Here is an 18,451-nt window from a genome sequence, read left to right on the forward strand (position 1 = left end):
GGTGCTTGCCCCCTGACAGACTTGAACAGTCTGACAGTGACAGCTCAGGTACTGGTCATCGGTGCCACCAACAGACCAGACTCCCTGGACCCCGCCCTCCGCAGAGCCGGACGCTTCGACAGAGAGATCTGCCTGGGTATCCCCGATGAAGCAGCTCGTCTCAGGTCAGCCATGCATGATTATAGGGAAATGAGGATCCACATTGTTATGATAAATATTGGTGAGAGATTAGTAATCTCATTTCTAGTTGTACTTTTGTCCTTTACTTACTGGTTTTGTCAAAGCTCCATATATCATCCCTAAACCTCCAGATTTCTTGCCACCTCACTGTTGTGTTTGAAACTTTCACAACATCATCAGTGAGCTGAGTCTTCAGTCTGACAGGAGCTGCATATCAGCTGATAGTGTGCATATTTCCTTCATTTATTCCTCATGTACAGTATATTTGTACATCTTTGAAATTCAGCATTCATTCATGTCAACAAATACACATGCAGTGTGCAGAGAGTATGCTTTGTGACTAGAATTGCACCTATCCTTTCAATTGGGTAAAGAATAGAAATATGTTACGTTCAAATTTCCGTTTAAGTTTATTTACAGTGGGGCTAAAAATGGTACGTTTGTACTGAGGACAGTGGGACAGCAGAGTTTATGGGGTGAACAAACTCAAAAGAGTTCATCCTCAAATTTCCTTGCAAGCTGCCTGTTAGATTTTGATATTTCTTGTGGAAGATGGTGGTATTAGAGGAAAGGTCAGGGGGTCACTAAAATCTTAAAGAATCATCATTAGAGTACCGTACATATCCACAGCAAATTTCATGGCAATGCTCAGTAGTTGTTGAGATACGAGGCCCTGGACCAAAGTGACAGGTGGATGGACAGAACAACTGACAGTCTGTGCCCAAAACGTTAAAGTTAGTCAAGAAACAGCTGCATATTTTATTTATTTAAGATATTATGACTTTGTCTGTTGCTCTCAGTGAGTTGCATCCAAATCATGTTTCCAGTAGATTCTACCTTCTTTGAAGTAAACTCATGGATATGTGCAAAGCTTTGGGATTTAGGCAATCACCAAATCATCACTGTCTCTGACTGCTAACACTCGCACAGTTTGAACACTTAAACAGAATGCTTTGTGATCTGTCAGGATCTTAAGGACATTGTGTCGAAAGCTGAAGCTGCCGGAGGACTTTGACTACCAGCAGCTGGCCCGGCTCACCCCAGGCTACGTGGGCGCTGACCTCATGGCTCTGTGCCGCGAAGCTGCCATGAGTGCTGTAAACAGGGTTCTGCTGGAAATGAGAGGACAGAGCCAAAGCCAGGGCTCGACTAAAGATCTGTTACCAAGCAGAGTTCAGACTGAGGCTGCTGTGACAGACGGAGAGGTCAGAGAGCAACAGACAACAGACATCAACCCAGTACCTCAGGAAGAGTCAGGACAGAATCACCTGCAGGTATGAGGAGTGCCAAAAATACATCTCACAAACTCCACTCAGTATGATACTGTACCTTTGGCATCAGAGGACCTTTTGCTCAGTCATAACACAATGCATGTTTTTCTAAAAGATGGCGACAGTTAATCAGTTAACAATCAGACAGATGAAACCAGAGGATCATTCCTGAATGAATCAGGAGGAGGAGTCCTGCTTCTTGTTTGAAACACTGTTTAACCTAGTCAAAGAAACCTTTGTCATCAGTATTTATACAGATAGACTGTCCTGCGACACGTCAGTAAAGTATAGGTGCACTTTAAGTAACTTGACAGTGTTGTTTTGTCTCGTGTGGTTTATACTCGTTTGTATAAAAAGCTTGACATAACTCCCAACCATCTTCAAGACAGACTGCAGCGTTTGGATGTTATGAATGTGTTTTCCTACCTGCCTGGCAGCTATAGGTTTCCATTTTCATTCATTATGAAAATCAACCTGCAGAACCTTACAACCCACCAGAGATCTGTCTCTGTGGACATTATGAGAACTCTGTGGTGTCCCCGTCTTGGACTGCAAGGAACCTGGGCTAGCTGTTCTTCGCTGCCAACATTGCTGCGACAACCCGCTCCTGCAGAGTCATCCTCCACAACATCAGGAGGATACGTCCGTTCCTCACCCAGGGGGTGGTGCAGGTTCTAGTCCAGGCTCTTGTCATCTTGCGCCTAGACTACTGCAACTCGCTACTGGCTGGTCTGCCTGCATGTGCCATCGGACCTCTGCAGATGAACCAGAATGCAGCAGCCCGGCTGGTCTTGAACCTCCCCAAGTTCTCCCTCACTACACCGCTCCTCCGCCTCCTGCACTGGCTACTGGTGGCTGCTCGAATCCGATTCAAGACACTGGTACTTGCCTACCATGCTGCGAATGGCTCAGGCCCATCCTACATCCAGGACATGGTCAAACCATACACCCCAGCCGGTCCACTACGCTCTGCTACTGGGGTCAGCTACCGCTCAACAAAATCACCACCATTTGCTGTCCTGGCTCCACAATGGTGGAACGAGCTCACCATCGACATCAGGACAGCAGAAACTCTACACATCTTCTGTCGCAGTTTGCAGACTCGACCCGTTCAGACTGCGGACCCGCCCGTTCAGACTGCGGACTCGCCCGTTCAGACTGCGGACTCCGCCCGTTCAGACTGCGGACCCGCCCGTTCAGACTGCGGACCCGCCCGTTCAGACTGCGGACCATATGAACTTTTAATGAATAACAATTCACCAGTGTTCATTAAGACTTTTCAAAACATGAATGCAAGTCCCTCGCCAAAAAGACTTAAAAACATGTGGGCCTCTGATTATAATTGGAATATTTTAAAAAAGAAATAGTTTGTAAGACATCTATAAACATTACATAGCTAGATGGACCAGATTTGTAACACTTTGTTAATGGTTAATAATTAGTTTGTAAACCGTCTTCAAACATTATTTGGATGGTTATTATAAAGTTGCAACTGATGTTTATAATACTTTGTAAATGGATAATAAATGCTTTGTAAAGCATCCATATTATTTGAGTGACTGATATAAAGTTGCAACTGATGTTTGCACTTTATTTGACTGACATGATACCTGCCATGAACATGAAGGAGTCTTTATGAATGTTTATGACGTGTCATTTTAATACAAAGTTGACATTTTCTTGACATTAACCAAAACAACATAACCATAAACATGCCCTAGCAGACCTAATTATCAAACTTAAATGTCATTAAGTGGTATTACACTGTAAAATGCTTTTCTAACAGTGTCATCAATAATTTCCATGGCTTCAACTACAGTGGTATAATTTGGACTTGTCATAAAGATGTCAGATGCTTTTAAAAACCTAAAGCAACATTATGCAAGAATTGATATTTTTTTACAACTTGCGGCCCCTACAGTTTCGGAGTGCAATTCACTTTTACACCACTGTTGTAGCGAGGTGATTTACAGCGGCTCTCACCAAGACTCTGATCTGGATCATATCTTATGGATAGATTCTGATGTCCTCCAACAACTCTTGGATGTGTGCGAACGTGAAATCTGTGCGAAAATCAGTCTTGCATACAAGTTATGGAAATATTGACATTTATAACTGAAGAGCTGGACCTCTTGGTTGTTTGATCATACATGATAAAGCAGGTCTGTTGCCCTGCTGTGTTTCCAAACATTACTGAACTTCTAATCACATCAGAAAACATTAGTAAGGTAATGTTAGTGCTGTCAGTTAGTTTGAGAGTGATTGCATTTTCTAGTTCTGTTTTAAATTTTGGTGGTGTGGCCCTTTAAATCATGCTGCCTTTTCTTTCCTGCTTCCCTGTGTTATCCTGATGAGTTGTGTGCTGTGTCCAGCAGGGGGAGCTGTGGCAGCTGCTTCATCTGCTGAAGAACACTGAGACACCTTCAGAGGAAGAGCTGGCCAGCCTGTCCATCCTCATGTCAGACTTCCAGGCCTCTCTGGCCAGTGTCCAGCCCTCAGCCAAGAGGGAGGGCTTCACCACCGTACCTGATGTCACCTGGGAGGATGTGGGAGCCCTGCAGGACATCAGAGAGGAGCTCACCATGGCCATACTGGTAAACACCAGGCTTCTTCACATTTCACATCCATGATCCAGACTGAGAAGAGGCTTTATCCTCGGCGCTGGGATCATTACCTTTTTGTCATACTTTTATTTTAAATTTAAGGATAAACCCCCTGAGATGAGCCTTCTCATTGTCATGTCGTTTGCCATACAGAGGCCCTCTCACCTGCCTTTACAAGCTGTAGTTATAGGGGTGGAGGAATTTTAATTATCCCAGAAAAACCTCTGTTCTGTCCTGTGTTATTGTGATTTTGAAGTCTTCATCTTTTTATCTTGTTAACTGTGAGTCAGTCACCCTGTACTTGGTATGACCCTTCCTTTGTCACATATGAGACTCAGCTGACCCCCTGCGGGACCGTTGAGTCCTGCAGGGGCAAAGGATGGGGGAGGGAGCTCTCTCCTGTGTGGCCACATGTTATTCAGGATCAGTAACAGGCTTTTATGTGGTGAACCTTGTTAGTGTATCCATAGATTGTCTTGTTGAGTTATTCTTTGACTGAGGCCATTGTCCCTTTTTAATATCTAAGAGATTCATTCTCAAGAAAAGTTCATACTGAGCTGGCTGGTTCTTCACCTATTATTGGATACAAATCACAGCTACAAGATGAACAGACTGGGTTCTTTGGCCCCGCTTTGATCTGGCCCACATCTGACCTGGTTTGCTGTCACTGTGCTAATTCTTAATGTACTACAGTAACACAGGTGTGTGTGTGTGTGTGTGTGTGTGTGTGTGTGTGTGTGTGTGTGTTGCAGGCTCCAGTGCGTTCTCCAGAGCAGTTCAGAGCTCTGGGGCTCAGTGCTCCATCTGGTGTGCTGCTGGCTGGACCTCCAGGATGTGGAAAAACACTGCTGGCCAAGGTTCCCCACCACGCCAACACTATCATACCTAATAGCTAGCTGAGTAACACAGCTGTCATTTATTTGAACAGTTCTGTAAAATGTTGTATAAGATCCAGTATTCTATAATTGTCTTATTCACAAATCTCTCTCTCTTCACAAATTATTTGTAATCAAAATAGATCCTAAATGATCAGTTTAGTCTGATTTCTTACGGTTAATTCATATTTCTGTTCTTTTAGATTTTTTTTTTTTTTTTTTATTATTCACAGAGCTGAGGCCTGTATATATCAGGCGTCTCAGAATCTGTCCTAGGAATGGCCCTGACAATTTGACTGGGACTAAAAAAACTCTTCTGAAAGTAGGACTTGAGTTATTCAGTGAAGCGTCCTGCACCTGCAAGTTCTTTGACGATAAATCTACAGCATTTTGACACAATATCAAGTATCATTCATGCATAACCAGCTATATATTTTAGTACAGTGTCATTAAAGGAATAGCTTAATATTAGGGGAAATATGCTTATTTGCTTTCTTTCTGTGTAATCCATGTGTTAAGTACAGATCTGGAGTCAGGACATGGTGAGCCTAACTTAAAAAGACTCATACGGACTGGAAGCAGGGGGAAACGGCTAGCCTGGCTCTGTACAACGCTTGAAAATACACCTACCAACACCTTTTTAAAGCTAACTGATTAACATGATGTACCTTGTTTGTTTAAAAGGCAGAATGAGTAGGATTTTCCTAAAAAACAACAGACTCAAATAGACGCGGTGTGTAGCCCCCAGCCAATAACGGCACGGTGTGTAGCCCCCACCCAATAACGGCACGGTGTCTAGCCCCCAGCCAATAGCGGCGCGGTGTGTAGTCCCCAGCCAATAACGGCACGGTGTGTAGCCCCCAGCCAATAACGGCACGGTGTGTAGCCCCCAGCCAATAGCGGCGCGGTGTGTAGCCCCCAGCCAATAGCGGCACGGTGTCTAGCTCCCAGCCAATAGCAGCGCGGTGTGTAGCCCCAGCCAATAGCAGCGCGGTGTCTAGCCCCAGCCAATAGCAGCGGTGTGTAGCCCCAGCCAATAACGGCGCGCTGTGTAGCCCCAGCCAATAGCGGCGCGGTGTGTAGCCCCCAGCCAATAGCGGCACGGTGTGTAGTCCCCAGACAATAGCAGCGCGGTGTGTAGCCCCAGCCAATAGCAGCGCGGTGTGTAGCCCCAGCCAATAGCAGCGCGGTGTCTAGCCCCAGCCAATAGCAGCGCGGTGTGTAGCCCTCAGCCAATAACAGCGCGGTGTGTAGCCCCCAGCCAATAGCAGCGCGGTGTGTAGCCCCCAGCCAATAGCAGCGCGGTGTGTAGCCCCCAGCCAATAACAGCGCGCAGGCTGTAAGGTCGGGAGTCTATAAAAACGTAGCGAGCAGGTTACGTCGCTATCTCCGTCTCTCTCCTCTGCTCTCTGTCTGTGTCATGGATGTATCTCCAGCGCTGATACAGCGCTAAACCGAAGTGTGCGAATAGGTCGGGCTATACGAGACTGTAGCTGTATAAAGAGCTGCAGCTGTGAGAGCGGGGCTGAGCTAGACACACGCAGAGCAGAGAGCAGCGGACAGGATGAAGCTGCTCCTTCCTGCAGGGCGGTGCGCAGGTGTGGGCGATTTTATTTATGCCTTAGAACGTAACCGCCGTGAAACAATCAGAAAATAACGTTTTATTTCTCTGATTCACTGCTTTGTTCTCACTAATGCTGCTCCCTCTTTTCATTCATTCTCTAGCTCTCTCTCGCTCTGAGGCTGGGAGGAGGGGCCAACTTTGAATCGTGTGTTTGCAAACAGCAACCGATAAATCCAACTTATTCTGCCTGTACACAAACAGAAATATAAAAATGACAAAAATATAAAGGGGCAGTTATGCGTTGGAACTAACGAACTGACAGTCGTCAACAAACATCAGGTTGCCTGATTTGGTACCATCGTGCCTGTAAGACCAAAGCCTGCGCTCCCCGACTGTATCTGGTAACCTCCTGGAGTTGCTGGGCAGATGGAACTGTTCTTCGTGAAGGAATGGTTCCAGCATGTTTTGATTTCCATACCTCCTGGACTATCGATGCATGTTTGTCCTGTGCGTGTCTGCACTCTCTCGCTCCTGGAGGAGACAGAATAACTTTCCAGGATAAGACATTTGCTAAATGTTTTGTTCCTCTTCCTAAAATCAGGCCCAACTAGGTGAAAATGTGGGGGCAGATTTTCCTACACTTAGACGTTTGATAAATATTGGCCTAGATGTCACCTGGCTGTCTCGACAGAGAGACCGAGATCATTGTCTCACTGTGTCTCACTGTGTTGTCTCCTGACAGGCAGTGGCCAATGAGTCAGGCCTCAACTTCATCTCTGTCAAGGGTCCAGAGCTGCTCAACATGGTGAGTCACTGAGCTGCAGGAACATGTTGATGTCGTGGAGTAGTACAGCCAACAGACACTCACTTATTAACCTTCCTCCTCATCTCCGAGAGGCTCATTTAGGCTGCAGCTCAGCTTGTAGTTGTTGTTTCTGGTGTTTCTGTATATTTGTTTTTCCAGCCTGTTTTCATGATGTTTGTGTCGTTCTCTTCACACCCTAGCACTAAATATTGTAAAATCTCTAAGCAATAAGTCATCCCTGTTGTCCTTATTCACCACACCATGAGCCAGAGGGCTGATGTCAGAATCAGCTGGGGGTGCTGATGAATCTCTGTGTTTGTCTGCAGTATGTGGGAGAAAGTGAGCGGGCTGTCAGACAGGTCTTCCAGAGAGGACGCAACTCAGCCCCATGTGTCATCTTCTTTGATGAGATCGATGCTCTGTGTCCTCGCCGCTCAGGCCATGAGGTGAGAGGGATGCACTTCTTGACTTAGAAAGGAATCCATGAGCATCATGTTCAAGACATCAGATTGTCCAATGCAACACACCGGCCGCGTCGCGGAACGTCCTGTCAGCCGACGCCGGAAGCACACACTAGATGCATCATAAATTCAATTCAATTTTATTTATACAGCGCCAGATCATAACAGAAGTTATCTAATTGCACTTTTCCTATAGAGCAGGTCTAGACCGAACTCTTTATAATGTTATATGCAGAGACCCAACAAGCAGAAGCAGTCAGGGTTCAGTAGCAGGGATGTGCGGATCCGGAGAGCAACTGAGAAAACATCCCTATTGATGCACATCCACCTTGGGAAATAGGAAAGTGCCATTTCCAAACACTGTGACATCGCTGGTGCGGAGTAGTGACAGAGCGAGTAATCGGCGGCAGCCTGTGCCTGCGCTCACGAGGCCGTTAAACAACGATGTCTGCAGACACACGATGTTAGCGCTCCCCCGGTGAGTTTTGGGAAGGTGGTGGAAAAGTCTGCCTACATTTGCTTGGTCATCGTCTTTTCTAAATGTTAATGCGTTTCTCCTACATGACAGCAAATGTAATCTAAAACTGTTACTGGCTGGTGTTAAATATATATCCTGTTATAATGTATGGATTAATGCAGGCGAATGAAAAATTCCACGTTCTGAAATCTACAGCATAAATGTATTTTTCTATTTCATTAATTTAGGAAACTTCCATCGAAAACAAGACATTACTGGTTACGATAACCATGTATAATAGATTGTAATGTGCGTGGAGTAATGGAATTATACAGGACTTTTCTTTGTGTCGATATCGGCATCGGCCACTGAAAAACCCGTGTGGCTCGACCTGCGGTCCGGTCTGTTCTGTTGGTCACGTCAACATTCCCATCAGAACCTACAAATGTCATCCGTATCTCCCGTTTCATCACCTTTATTGTTATTAAACAAAGGAGAGGAGTCTTTCAACGCTTCATAACATATTTACTGTATAATTGAATGATTGAATGGGCATTTCGTGTAGGGGTGTGACTCACTAGCTAAACCGGATTCTAAAAGTTGGGAATTCTGTTTTAAGAGAAATTTTATTGTTTTTTTTATAAAATTTTTTGAGTCCATTTTCAGAATTTGCCAAAACAGTATATTCATTAAATAAACCGCTGTAACAACGTGAAACCATTCTTCTACACGAACGTATATAACACGAACAACCGACAGCACAATGACGTTTAGACATGAATCTAAAAAATGGGATCAAAACTGCAACAAGACTCGAGACTGTTTCCGTGTTAAACCAAACCAACCAACCAACCAAACCACGGCTTTCAAACAAGACTGAATGTCTTCTAAAAGTAAAAATCAGAATTTTTAGATCACATTTGGACTCCTTGATTTCTGCGAGTGATCTGCTGCATAGCTGCGGTTCATACAGCTTGTTTTTGTAGTGCCCTGGTGACATTCAGTGTGTGTGTGTGTGTGTGTGTGTGTGTGTTCAGTCGGGAGCCAGTGTGCGGGTGGTCAACCAGCTGCTCACAGAGATGGACGGCTTGGAGACTCGACGGCAGGTCTTCATCATGGCTGCAACCAACAGACCAGGTACAGATCCAGCTTCAGTCAGAACCCTCAGGGGAACCAGAGACCTGCTGAAGCCTGAACCACGCTCAGATTGTTGCAGCTTCCTGGTTCGTCAGCTGGAAGAATTGCATTTTGAGGGCAATTTTCAACAGTGGTGGACTGAAGTACAATTTTGATGTACTTGTACTTTATTTGAGTATTTCCATTTTGTGCTACTTTATACTTTCATCCACTACATTTCACATGGAAATATTGTACTTCTTACTGCACCACATTTTATATTAAGCTTATAAAATACAATGAATTGTCAAATAATTAAATCAGTGGTTCCAAATCTTTGGCTTGTGCCCTTTAAAAAAGCAGTGTCTAGCTGGTCCCCTTGTAATGTTCAAATGATCCAATATCACCCCCAAAACACAAATATAAGAGAAAAGTCCAAAAAACCAAACCAACTTGTTCTTTTCTCTCCCATTGTTTATAATAAAACTTAATTTATTTTATTTATCTCTGTTTATCTCACCACTCCTCAGATTTCTGTTGTTGTTCACATTGATTACTGTCTATATATATGACACACACACACAGACACAGACACAGAGACAGGGGCCAAATGAAAGGACACACCTGAATATCAGAGACACCAGCTGCCTCGGTGCAGCAGCGCTCCCTGAGCGCTGTGGTGAGGATCAGTCAGCTGACCTCGGCCCAGCGTGTCGGACAGCGCTCTGCAGCAGCGTCTCCATCAGACCAGATGATAGAATATAAACCTTCAGATCTGCGTGGGGACGTCTGTCCCTGCTGCCGTCTGTCCTTTAGCTGGTGTCTCTCTACCCGCTGCACTCAGGTGTGTCTGACCTCAGAGAGACGAGCTGCTTAAATACAGGCTGTGTGTATAACTGAGGGAACATGGACTCCAAACTAACACACTTCATGCTGCTTTCTCCTGTCAGCTGTCGCCCATCGGTATATAATCAGTCACATGGTCCATTTTTCTGTGGAGTAATTTTACTTTTGATATTGAGTACATTTTCTGAAAAAACGTGTGCTTTTACGTAAGTAGAATTTTAAATGCAGGAGTGTTTCCATTGTTGTACAGGTATTTTTACTGGAGTATAGTATGGGCTTTGTAACAAGCATTTTAAACTAAATTCATCATTTGTTGTTCTTCTGAACACTAAATGACTTTCACTGTCTTGTCTCTTACCAGATATCATCGACCCTGCCATACTGAGGCCAGGTCGACTAGATAAAACCTTGTATGTGGGTCTGCCACCTCCAGCAGACCGCCATGCCATCCTACTCACCATTACTAAGGTACATTTTAACCAGGGGGGGCCCCAACGTAGATGGATGAATGTAATCTTATGCAGCTAGATATTTGATCTATTTTATTGTTTATTTGGAAAAGCAGTACAGGTATACATGAAATGCAGTGTAGCAGGTCTCTCATCACTTACCCATTTTTTCCACCTCACTTCTATCCAGGATAACGCAGATGTAGTTTTCCATTGTTGTTAATTAAGTTTTTCCCATTCCTCCTAATGCAATGTAAAATGTCCTTCCTTTTCTATGACCAGGATCTGATTTATACCCAGGTAAGAAGAGCGAGTCGATCTTATCTAAGTCCTCCTCCGTTATCTCAGTGTAATGTCTCAGAACCCAAAGAAGGCCTGCGGTGTTCATCATGCTGGTTTCCTCCAGTTGAAGTTGTCACATTTTCCCAGCCCATTTTTTAAATCTAACATCCATCTTATTGGGCATAAAACCCAAATCATGCGCTGGCCATCAGTTTATAAGGTTCTGTGGACCAGCTTTCTTTACCGGGTCTTAAGTGATATCTCTGTGCATGGATCAGCCTCCTTATTTAGACCCTGACTCGATTCACTGTCCCCCATTATAGCTTTCAGTGGACATCGCATAATGTTTGGCATTCCATTTCTTTCCACTTGGCTGTGTGAGAGGGATCACAAATGCTCACTAAGGGTTTTAACTTTACCAGCTGGAAATAGTTGTGTCATTTATCCCCTAGCTAGATTTAGACAGTCAGCATCGAGTGTGCTCGGTAATCGTCTTTAATGTCTTCATGAAACACCTGACCAGAAAAGGGTCTTTTCAATGACATTCAAAATGTCCAACCACACACCGTTGCTTTGGCACATCATGCAGCAGTCAATTCTGAAACAGTGCTACGAGAAAAACAACTCTGAAGTCCGACAGACCTGTCGCTGGGAAATGTCCAGGCATAGCAAGGGGCTCGTTTCCCCCCGCTTCCAGTCTTTGTGCTAAGCTAGGCTAACCGCATCTCAGACCATCTTTGAAAGCACAGAGATGAAATAGCTGTTGATGTTCTCAAGTAACTCAATATTCCTACACTGTAGGGGGCGACCAAACCTCAGCTGGAGCAGGATGTCTGTCTGGAAGAGATCGCCTTCGACGAGCGCTGCGACTGCTTCACGTAAGTCTCCTCGGACAGCTGCCCAATGTCCGCTGACAATGAACTGGCTGTAAACAGTGGCTGACTATGATACTGACTAAATGTAGAAGCACTGATCCATAGATCTGATGAACAGGATGAAATCTGATCCCGACTGAATCAAAGTGTGTGTGTGTGTGTGTGTGTGTGTGTGTGTTTTATCCAGTGGAGCTGACCTGACTGCCTTAGTGAGGGAAGCATCTGTTAATGCTCTGCGGGCCTACCTGAAGTCCCAGCATTCCCCAGCTTCTTCTGGTAACTCCTACCTCTGCATACATTTAAAGATGGAACTGTACCATATGGGACTGGAAGTAGTGATTAGAAAGTTCCTCACTGTGTGTGTGTGTGTGTGTTGGAAATAGCAAGTTGGACAATGGTAACTACAGTAACTTTCACATGACAGAATGCAGCAGAAACGGGACTGTGTGTCTTGCTGTGTTGACCTAAATGTGTGTTCATTGTTACACACAGGTCACACATACTCCTCTGGCTCTGTCTCCGACATCAGAGTGAACAAACAGAACTTTGATGATGCCTTCAAGAAAGTTCGTCCTTCTGTGTCCAAAAAGGTAAGAAAGTGTAAACGGAACAGGAATTGCTGTGTGACGTGTAAAAGCCAGCCTGGGAACCGGACGAATCTGCCGAGCTCATGTTTCATTTGGTCTGGCAGATACGTCTGGCCCCCCTTTCCATTTCAGACAGATTTCCGCCGTCCTGGATCTGGTCGGACCGAGCAGCGCCCCCACTTGCATGTGTCGCTCAGCACCTTTCGTTGCTCTGATTGGTTGTAGGTCTTTCCAATTGCGTCCAGAGGCAGTTTGGTCTGCGCCCGTTGAGGTTCCAGACTAATACGCATTTGTGAATTAGCCTGCCGATGCCAGACTGTAAAACCTGAATGGAAGGAAAATATGAAATGTCTGCCTGCCTGGCCTCTTGAAACCAGACGGGTTGGGGTTACGTAGGTTGTTCTGGTGGAGATATGCAGAAAGTTGAGTGAACACAACACGCTGAAGGGCTTTAGAAAGACGTGGAGGAAGAGAGACCAGTCTGAAGTTCTTCAGAAGGGTTGAGTGCGGGTTCCTTCCCTCGCTGCTTTTAGGGTGTTTGGAAAACGACCAGTTGTCGGAGCGGTATTGATGAGGAAAGGAAGGAGGTCGGGAGCGATAGACTAAAGAAGGTGAGAGGGGACAGGGTCAAGAGGCCAGGTGGTTGGGAGGTAACCAGAGTTAGTACCTCATTGGGAGAGAGCGGAGAAAAGGAGGTCCGAATAGAAAATGGAGAGGTGGGTGTAGGACGGGGGTGTCAGCAGGCGGGTGGGAAAATGAGGAGCGTGTTTGATTAAATTAAGCCAAAACAAACAATCTGGTGTCCAGTAAAATACCAAACTAGTTGTTCATGTGAGGAAATTAATAAAAAAGACCTAAGTAATTCAAATTAGCTTTGTTGAATACAAGTAGGGCCAATAGTTCCCACTACCTTACTTTGAAAAATATATACATGTGTTCCTACAAAACGCCTTTTTAATTTAACAGAGTAAGACCAAGATGTTAAATGTTAATTAAACACAAACAGACAAGTATTTTACTTTGTGTAAATAAAATAGTCTAAAACTGGAAAACTGTTGATTTAAGATTATGAATCTGACCAGAGGCCTGTTAGCGAGGTAACTTCAGGTGTAACCCTGGGTTTTCAGTCCTACAACTTCTTACCGGGGCAGATCGCCATGGTAACTTATGCTGAACACCTAACGGAGCAGGTTATGTTGGAGATAACTGATCAACACGTATAAAAGCACCACCTATATTGGCTAGTGACCAATCAGTTCTCTTGGAAAATGGCACCACCATTCATAGAAGATCCTGTGGAGCTCATGCGTGGAATAAAAAAAGAATAAAAGAGAAAAAGCTCGGTGCGCGGATCATGAGAGGGTCTCTGAGGAGGGCGACAGTGTTCAGAGACCAACAATACCCTTGCGCTTTAGTATCCCGATATCATCTTACAACAGAGACTGATTGAGGTAATAAAGCCTTGTACTTGTTGTACTTGATATGAAAGTGAGCCTACACCGCTTTGAATTATGTTTTTATATTTATCTTTAATTTGCTCCAAAGTCTGTTTCACATGGCTCGGGTTGCAGCTCAAAGAATGAGGCTAAAATTGTTATATAAGAATACATCTAAGCAACACATTAATTTAATAGAATACACAAATCTTCCTACCTTCCTATAATGTTTAGGTTTATTTTAATTCTAAACTATTGAGTTACATTATACTTTATTCTTGGCGCTGCTATCAAGTCTTGCACTGCTCTATTTTAAATTTTAATTCACTCGTTGTCTTTACATGTTATCCTTGGTGTTTTATTTATGGTTTTTAATCATCCACTGTGTTTAAGTTTATTCCTCTTTTATTCCCTATGCCTGCCTGTTTATTCATACATTATTTTATTGCTGTGTTTTATGTGTAAATCACTTCATAACATAAAGTGCTATACAAGTAATACTTTATTATTATTATTATTATTATTATTATAAATGTATAGTCAGATGTCGTGCTCTAATGATGGGGCAGTAAGCCTATTCATTAATTTACACATTCACACAAAATGATCATTTAAGCGTTACAGAAATAACACTTAAACAGCAGCAACAGATGTGAGCGTGGACTGTTGATGGACAGAAACCACCACCATAGAGTCGGAAACATGCAGTGACAGTGCCGGTGTGTGTTCCCTGTGCAGGACCAGAGGATGTACGAGCAGCTCAGAGAGTCCCTCAGCAGATAAGTGCAAGACCAGAACCGCAGACATCACCAGCAACAGTTCAATGTTTACACTGACTTCTTAGTGAATCATTTTGTCATTTATGTATACACATTTTATTATGGTTGAATCATAATACTGATTTCTGCTTTTATAATAAAAAGTGTGTCGAAACCAAAGACAAACCTTTCTGACATGTACATACAGATCAGCTACTGTTGTGCTATCAGGGCTTTCTCTGCCCCCACCCTGAGCTCATTCAACCACTGTGTGACTGTACACATGCTACTGATAACTGTAGTGATATTGGGTCGTTGTCTTGTTGAAATATCCAGCCCCGGCGTAACTTCAACTTTGTGACTGATTCCTCAACATTATTCTCAAGAATCTGCTGATATTGAGTGGAATCCATGCGACCCTCAACTTTAACCAGATTCCCAGTACCGGCACTGGCCACACAACCCCACAGCATGATGGAACCTCCACCAAATTTTACTGTGGGTAGCAAGTGTTTTTCTTGAACGTTGTGTTCTTTTTGCCGCCATGCATAACGCCCCTTGGTATGACCAAATAACTCAATCTTTGTTTCATCAGTCCACAGCACCTGATTCCAAAATGAAGCTGGCTTGTCCAGATGTGTGTTTGCATACCTCAAGCGACTCCGTTTGTGGTGTGTGTGCAGAAAAGGCTTCTTTCGCATCACTCTCCCATACAGCTTCTCTTGTGCAAAGTGCGCTGAATTGTTGAACGATGCACAGTGACACCATCTGCAGCAAGTTGATGTTGTAGGTCTTTGGAGGTGGTCTGTGGGCTGTCAAAAACAGCCCACAGACCACAGACCACCTCCTTCGGACCACCTCCTTCGTTCTCACCATCCTTCGCCTTTGCCTCTCCAATATTTTATGTGGCCTGCCACTTCTGGCCTTAACAAGAACTGTGCCTGTGGTCCTCCATTTCCTCACTATGTTCCTCACAGTGGACACTGACAGCTTATATTTCTGCGAGAACTTTTTGTAGCCTCCCCCTAAACCAGAATGTAGAACAATCTTTTTTTTCAGGTCATTTGAGAGTTGTTTTGAGGCCCCCATGTTGCCACTCTTCAGAGGAGAGTCAAAGAGAACAACAACTTTCAATTGGCCACCTTAAATACCTTTTCTCATGATTGGATGCACCTGTCTATGAAGTTCAAGGCTTAATGAGCTCACCAAACCAATTGTGTGTTCCAATTAATCAGCGCTAAGTAGTTACAGGTATTCAAATCAACAAAATGACAAGGGTGCCCAAATTTATGCACCTGTCTAATTTCGTTTTGATGCATATTGCACATTTTCTGTTAATCCAATAAACCTCATTTCACTACTGAAATATTACTGTGTCCTTCAGTTATTTGATAGATCAAAATGAAATTGCTGATCCAAACACCCAAATATTTATAAATGAAAATCATGGAAATTGTCAGGGGTTCCTAAACTTTTGCATACAACTGTATATACACACTGCATTTTATTGCTTTTCTTTATCAGACACTTGTAAATGGTTATGGTAAATGCACTGCATTTACATAGCGCTTTTCTTGTCTACCAACCTCCAAGGCTTTACAACACATGCCAACAGTCACACATTCACACACTGATGGCAGAGGCTGCCATGCAAGTTCATCAGGAGGGGTTCACAGATAAGTGCAAGACCAGAACCGCAGACATCACCAGCAACAGTTCAATGTTTTACACTGACTTCTTAGTGAATCATTTTGTCATTTATGTATACACATTTTACTATGGTTGAATCATAATACTGATTTCTGCTTTTATAATAAAAAGTGTGTCGAAACCAAAGACAAACCTTTCTGACATGTACACACAGATCAGCTACTGTTGTGCTATCAGGGCTTTCTCTGCCCCCACCCTGAGCTCAGTAAACTCTTCTCCATTCAACCACTGTGTGACTGTACACATGCGACTGATAACTGTAGTGTACAGTTGTATGCAAAAGTTTAGGAACCCCTGACAATTTCCATGATTTTCATTTATAAATATTTGGGTGTTTGGATCAGCAATTTCATTTTGATCTATCAAATAACTGAAGGACACAGTAATATTTCAGTAGTGAAATGAGATTTATTGGATTAACAGAAAATGTGCAATATGCATCAAAACGAAATTAGACAGGTGCATAAATTTGGGCACCCCAACAGAAAAATCACATCAATATTTAGTAGAGCCTCCTTTAGCAGAAATAACAGCCTCTAGGCGCTTCCTATAGCCTGTAATGAGTGTCTGGATTCTGGATGAATGTATTTTGGACCATTCCTCCTTACAAAACATCTCCAGTTCAGTTAGGTTTGATGGTTGCCCGAGCATGGACAGCCGCTTCAAATCACCCCACAGATGTTCAATGATATTCAGGTCTGGGGACTGGGATGGCCATTCCAGAACATTGTACTTGTTCCTCTGCATAAAGGCCACAGTAGATTTTGAGCAGTGTTTTGGGTCGTTGTCTTGTTGAAATATCCAGCCCCGGCGTAACTTCAACTTTGTGACTGATTCCTCAACATTATTCTCAAGAATCTGCTGATATTGAGTGGAATCCATGCGACCCTCAACTTTGCCAGATTCCCAGTACGGCACTGGCCACACAACCCCACAGCATGATGGAACCTCCACCAAATTTTTATATACACACTGCATTTTATTGCTTTTCTTTATCAGACACTTGTAAATGGTTATGGTAAATGCACTGCATTTACATAGCGCTTTTCTTGTCTACCAACCCCTCCAAGGCTTTACAACACATGCCAACAGTCACACATTCACACACTGATGGCAGAGGCTGCCATGCAAGTTCATCAGGAGGGGTTCAGCGTCTTGCTCAAGGACACTTCGACACTCTCTGGAGGAGCCGGGGATCGAACCAAGAACCGTCCGATTACTAGACTGCTCTACCTCCTGAGCCATGCTGCTCCTAACTTGTCAGATTGTTTCTATTCAGTTTGTCTGTGTCAACATCCAACATGCATCTGCTATGGCTGACTGGTGCACAATTTAACCAACCCATCACAACAACAATTCATATTACTTTTTTGACGAGTGGTTATTATCAGCTCGAGCCAGTCTGACCATTCTCCTGACCTCTGCCATCAACAAGGCCTTTTCTCCCAGAGAGCTGCCGCTCACTGGACTGGTTCTCTTCTTCTTCTGTAAACGCTAGAGGTGGTTGGTTGTGCTGCGTTCAGAGTCGCTTCAGTCCGCTTTCTTCCCCAGTCTCATGCTCGGTTTGAACTTCAGCAGAACGCGCAGCTGAACAGGTGTACCTAATAAAGTGGCCGGTGAGTGTACATATACGTGTGTGTGTGTGTATACACAACTAAAAATGTATGACATTTCATTAATAATTAATTAGGGTACTTTGGCTCCATCACAAATTTAAAGTCATTTTCCATACTACAGTAAGCTGGTCAGTTACGAAGGGATCGACTTGAGCTCTGTTGGCTTTTTAACAAAGCATATCTGCTGTTCAAGCTTCAGTAGAGCTGGTTAGCAGGCACATCCTGTCTCAAAATGATGCCGGAAAACTAGTCCATGCATTTGTTACTTCTAGGCTGGACTACTGCAATTCCTTATTATCCAGCTGCCCGAATAAGTCCCTTAAGACTCTCCAGTTGATCCAGAATGCTGCGGCACGTGTACTGACAAAAACTAGGAAAAGAGATCATATTTCTCCAATATTAGCTTCTCTGCACTGGCTCCCTGTAAAATCCAGAATACAATTTAACATCCTTCTCCTCACCTACAAAGCTCTTAATGGTCTGGCACCATCGTATCTTAAAGAGCTCATAATACCTTATTACCCGACTAGAACACTGCGCTCCCAGGATGCAGGGTTACT

The 18,451-nt window shown here is 43.9% G+C and overlaps 1 protein-coding gene across 4 annotated transcripts in view; it reads left to right on the forward strand.

Annotated features, from left to right (window-relative positions):
• Positions 1 to 16,401, forward strand: part of nvl (nuclear VCP like) — a 26,705-nt gene extending 10,304 nt beyond the window's left edge. For 2 of the 4 annotated variants that reach the window (XM_044213015.1, XM_044213016.1), the window contains exons 14-25: positions 20 to 164; positions 1,148 to 1,454; positions 3,824 to 4,045; positions 4,807 to 4,911; positions 7,236 to 7,298; positions 7,625 to 7,744; positions 9,254 to 9,353; positions 10,540 to 10,646; positions 11,711 to 11,787; positions 11,972 to 12,060; positions 12,277 to 12,374; positions 14,546 to 14,745. In XM_044213015.1, the coding sequence (XP_044068950.1) occupies positions 20 to 164; positions 1,148 to 1,454; positions 3,824 to 4,045; positions 4,807 to 4,911; positions 7,236 to 7,298; positions 7,625 to 7,744; positions 9,254 to 9,353; positions 10,540 to 10,646; positions 11,711 to 11,787; positions 11,972 to 12,060; positions 12,277 to 12,374; positions 14,546 to 14,590 (1,478 nt within the window). In that variant the 3' untranslated portion in view covers positions 14,591 to 14,745. Of the gene's footprint in view, positions 1 to 19; positions 165 to 1,147; positions 1,455 to 3,823; positions 4,046 to 4,806; positions 4,912 to 7,235; positions 7,299 to 7,624; positions 7,745 to 9,253; positions 9,354 to 10,539; positions 10,647 to 11,710; positions 11,788 to 11,971; positions 12,061 to 12,276; positions 12,375 to 14,545; positions 14,746 to 16,327 lie in introns of those variants that run through there. The other 2 variants (XR_006379759.1, XM_044213017.1) reach the window with 2 other exon arrangements.
• Positions 16,402 to 18,451: the final 2,050 nt, after the last annotated feature.

The sequence above is a fragment of the Siniperca chuatsi genome, linkage group LG11 (assembly GCF_020085105.1).
Source record: "Siniperca chuatsi isolate FFG_IHB_CAS linkage group LG11, ASM2008510v1, whole genome shotgun sequence".
NCBI classification, from domain to species: domain Eukaryota; kingdom Metazoa; phylum Chordata; class Actinopteri; order Centrarchiformes; family Sinipercidae; genus Siniperca; species Siniperca chuatsi.